Source organism: Lycium ferocissimum, chromosome 11 (genome assembly GCF_029784015.1).
Source record: "Lycium ferocissimum isolate CSIRO_LF1 chromosome 11, AGI_CSIRO_Lferr_CH_V1, whole genome shotgun sequence".
NCBI lineage: Eukaryota > Viridiplantae > Streptophyta > Magnoliopsida > Solanales > Solanaceae > Lycium > Lycium ferocissimum.
In genome coordinates this window covers 30,265,178-30,270,084 of record NC_081352.1, presented here as the reverse complement: position 1 = coordinate 30,270,084, position 4,907 = coordinate 30,265,178, and the positions used below count along the sequence as shown (strand labels likewise).

The following is a 4,907-nucleotide window of genomic DNA, read 5'->3' as shown; positions in this document are numbered from 1 at the left end:
AGGTATTTAAGAATGCCAAGATTTGTATAAATGAACAAAAAGTATTATCTGTTGGGATTGAAATAACAAGGCAGCATGTAGAGGGTAGCAATTTGCAAACGTACCTTCAACGACGATAAATTAGACAACAAAGAGAACTATACTAAAAAAGTATTTGATATGGTTTGACAAGACTTTTTAACCCTAAAAGACTGCATTATGGATGCTATTTTGTTATTGTACGAAGGAAACATCCTCAATTTATAGAAATCCGAAGCCTTTTCCTACAAGAAAATGATCAATTTACCTTTTAGAAGTAAAAACAACAAGGGATAATTGCAGTCAATACTTTTGGGTGATTTAGTTTACAAAATAGCCAGCAAATGTATAGCTTTTGTTTATTTATACCTAAATATACATATACAATGCATTTACGATACATATGATATACATATCAATGTATATTGGGTTTCTCTCGGTAATTATAAGTTTGGCCGAAGGAACATAATCGAAAGAATCCCAAATAATTAACAAACAAACAAAGAGTTTAATTCATTACTACAAACACTTATTTCTCATAGAATTTTCGACAGAATCCATAGGAAATGTGCTCGTCGAGAACTGCTTTGACAAAGTCTTGTCAAAAATCCCAGATTACCGATGACGGTACGATGGGATCGAATGGAAAATCTGCCTGTTATTATGACAATGAGAATTAAGTGAGTCTAAATTTGTTTGATGGGAGGAAATGTGAGAGATGGTGACGTGAATGGGCCATTGAGCAATCCCTTGGCTATGTGATGATAAGCTGTCTCCGTTAAGTGCATTCCATCCCAATTTACAAAACTTGAAGAGTCCAAACATGCCTTAGAGCCAATATGACCACATCTTGCTGAATAGTTGAAGTTGTAAGGACCCCCACCTCCACAACATGCTACAAATATATTGGAAAATCCTGTAATATATGGAATGCGCATATTAAACACAAAATTAGCAGTAGTTTAAACAAATTGCGGATCAAATTACAACATGCATGCTTCAATAGTAGTTGAGTTAATGAACCGAAGATGTGTCAAGAAAAATTGAACATTATTCGATTATTTCGAAGATAATTTACAAGATTTGGTATTTGAGCCTTAATTTTAGCAAGTCGTGTGGGAATAGCGAGAATATGAGCACGGAGAGCCATGTCTTCTCAATATACACTGCTATATCACTGCTATATAGTATGTATATTTGTGTGTGCGCGCGTGTAAACATTAAAGAAAAATCATCTTCGGGTTTCCAAGTTAGGTTAACAATTTAAACAATATGGAGGGAAGAAGAAAGAAGGATAAGTTCTGCCAATAGGTTTAATATGCTTTGTCAGATATTACAAGAATTAAAATCAAAATTTATCAATAGCTAGCATACCAAAAGATGCTATTACCCTTTATTTTAAAACAAAAAAGCTTGATGTACCGTCAAACAAGTTCACATAAAATGAAACAAAGGAAGTATTGATTAACAAGTATAAGGTAATTTGTTGAAAACAAGAGCCGAAAGTTCAACATAAACTTACCATAATGCTTTGGAGCATGAAACAATCTCTCAGCAGCTCCATAATAGTCAGCATAGATGATCTTTGCATGAGGATATTCTTTTCTTAAACTCTCAATTGCTAGTTTTAGCTTAGCATTGTGATATTTGGAGAAGGCATTGTAAGATTTTAAACATCCATTGTTATCATATGCAGCTTTGTTTGGAGTGCCAAATAAGGTCAAGTACACTGCTGAGCAACCAATTGGCAAATTCCCAGGCACTATCAGTTCAACGGCTCCTTCCTCTATCAATACCTAAGAGCAAATTATGAAGGGAAATAGTTAATACTTCCTATGTGCCAATTTATTTTGAAGAGGTTCGGAGTACGAGGTCAAAATATTTTAACTCGTTGATTATGAATTTGGGTATACATTTCTCAAATATACTTGAAAACTACACAAAAAATGCTACAAGTCGACATAGCTAATGATTCAAAATATTTTTCTTAAAAAAAAAGTTTGAGAATAGTATTATCAAAGAAAAAGTTGTTTGATTCCCCAAACAGTAACACCTTCACATAAAATAAGACAGAGAGTAACTATTTTCAAGAATGATTTGCTTGATATTGCTTCAGTCACAATTCCATTATAGCTTTTCACTCTTGGCACGGAGAGTCAAAATGATATTCACTACTTTTCGACATGTATCATATTACTCCCTCCGTCCATATTACTTGTTTACATTACTGAAAATATTCGTCCCAAAATATTTATCAATTTACAAAACTAAGATAAAATTCATTAAGTTTTTCCTATTTTGTCCTTAACATCGATTATAGTGCAAAACATCGATTATAGTGCAATTTATTGAAGAGCTATAAAGGTAATATAGTAAAATATACTTTTAATTATGATTTCTTAGAAGACGTGTAAAGGGAAAAATGGACAAGTATATGGAACGGAGCGAGTATGTCTCAACATGACTGCATATTAGAATTGGCTTATTTTTTTAGTTTGGTGGTCTAATTTAGAAAGAACTATTCATGGAAATCCAAATGCACCCTACATTAATTGCAAACTATATGTACCAAAAAAAATGAGAATATGAGAAATTTACTATATGGAGTCAAAGCTTACACTTGTTGCTTTAATAATGGTTTCAACTACTGCTGGTACAAGAGCTTTAAGTTGTTTAATGCTTCCACCAAGAAAGTAGGGGTAGTTATAGTCATTGCCTCCAATTTCTCCAACTATGAAGAGTGATTGTTTCAAGTATTCTCTACAATCTGCAGACCAAAAAAATATAAAATATCAAATAAAGATTAAAAAACACACACACACAAAGGAAAAGGAAGAAAAACTATGGTCTTGGTTGAAAAATCCAAAAATAGAGTTTGCATGTAGTTTTTGAGTTTCTTGGAACCTTTGTTTGCATTTAGTACACTATCTCATTTTATCGGGTAAAATATAATATGCTTTCTGTTTTAGTATGTCCTCAATAAAATAATATTTTTTCTCTTTGAAAACTATTTAATTTTAGTATCCTATTTTATTCTTAATGACATGAATTATTGAGACTCTCACCATTACTCATTTAAAATGACAAATATCTACCACACCACTCATTTAAAATAATACTTGATACTTAGCATATTTTCGAATTAAATAGAAAATTCATTTTTTATAATTTCGTACTCAATGGCGGAGTTATAGGTCTGGATGCATTCAACAAAATTTAATAGTTTTGTTTCAAATTCTGTTTTTGTATTTAGAAATAAACTTAATATGTATAAATAATTTATCCAGAATCTATTAAGCTACCTTTTTTAAAATTCAAAATCCGAGCTCCGTTTTATTTGTACTTAATCAAATACCGTCACATAAAATAGTACGGACAGTGTAGGCAACACATGATGGTAAATTAAAAAGGCGATGATTACCATACCTTTTTGGGTGGCACAAATTTTAGCCTTCACTTCTTGGAACCATCCCAACTGGTCAGTTAAAGACATGTTTGTCCATAAAATTGTAATATTCTTACTATAGAAATACTTAGCAGCAATTGCAGTAGACCCAGCAATAGCAAAATTCACTCCATGTTCAGCTTTTACGCCCTTTTTCAGTGCCAAATAGGGTGGAAGTAATGGCAATCCATATGCCTCCGCTACATATAGTAATAAATATAATGAGAACAAATTAAATGTCATTATTTTTGAACCTGTGGTCGAGCCACGAAATTTAACAGATGATCAAAGAAATATGCAAAAATGTTAGATATGGATTTGGACTTGTTATCTAAAGCAAAACTTTGGATGCTATTTAACACTAAAATTAGGAGATTCCCGTATATCAAATATGGGATTTGAACATGTGATTTTTCATTATAACAAGGAGATTAAATCAACATCTTACATTAATTATAAAAATAAAAATAAAAAGTTAAATTTGCCCTATTTGCGTAGTACATTTTTTTAATAAATTCCATTTCAACCACTTAGTTCCGGTGGTCAAAGGGATTCAAGAATTTATAAATATACAAAAAAAAAAAAAAAAAAAAAAAAAAACTGATATTCTGACAAATTCACGTAGCTCCGCCATGTTTCGAACATTTTTGAACAAATATTGAAATAATCATAACATTCATAATAAAGTCACGTATACCATAAGTATAAGCATTTTTTTTATAATATCTATTTATCCAAAGAATATTTACGTGTAAGCCTCCTTAAAATATGAGATGTCTAATCTTGAAACGAAAACAGATTACTTGCTATACTATATAAAAGACCTGATAGTAAAAAATTTATTTACACTGACGGTATATATAACTTATATAAACTCATAATAATAAAAGAAACATTACCGAAAAAGTCAACTATTAGTCGTCCATTTGAGCATCTGCCAGTGGGATGCTTGAAGAAAGTTTCTCCATAAGGGAGTTTTCCGATGACCGGAAAAGCTGAGGAGTCCAAAATGAGGAAGTTTCCGGTGTCGGCAAGTGAATCACCAAAGCTAAATATTGCATTATAAGTTTGGGAGTTGGGTGAAACTGATCTCAAAAAACAACAGGCAATTATCAAGAAGATACTTTTCATGAAGATAGACATGTTTATCACTTAGCACAGAAGAGTACAAAGCACTTTCTTGTTTAGTATTACTACTATTAATAAGAGAGAACAGTCTAGTTTTTGTTGGCCTCAAAGGTAACAGTGATTGATCGGATACAGAGTTTTAAAAAATAAAAGAGTTAAAGACTTTTGATATTTGTGATTTTAAAGTTAGACATTTAATTTATTGGTGTGGCAATAGATCATCTCATTAGAGGTAAAATAGGTATTTTTTTAAAGTTAAACTGTTTATAAATATGAAAATATCACTTTTTTTTAGGACAGGCTGAATGTGAAAGTG

The 4,907-nt window shown here is 31.3% G+C and overlaps 1 protein-coding gene across 1 annotated transcript; it reads right to left on the bottom strand.

Annotated features, from left to right (window-relative positions):
• Nucleotides 1-352: 352 nt before the first annotated feature.
• Nucleotides 353-4,696, bottom strand: LOC132036900 (GDSL esterase/lipase At5g45910-like). The gene is made up of 5 exons (XM_059427310.1): nt 4,363-4,696; nt 3,445-3,663; nt 2,637-2,785; nt 1,541-1,814; nt 353-934 (listed from the first exon to the last, which is right to left on the bottom strand). The coding sequence occupies exons 1-5, from the start codon at nt 4,604-4,606 to the stop codon at nt 705-707; spliced, it is 1,116 nt and encodes a 371-aa protein (XP_059283293.1). The 5' UTR covers nt 4,607-4,696; the 3' UTR covers nt 353-704.
• Between the last annotated feature and the right edge of the window lie 211 nt (nt 4,697-4,907).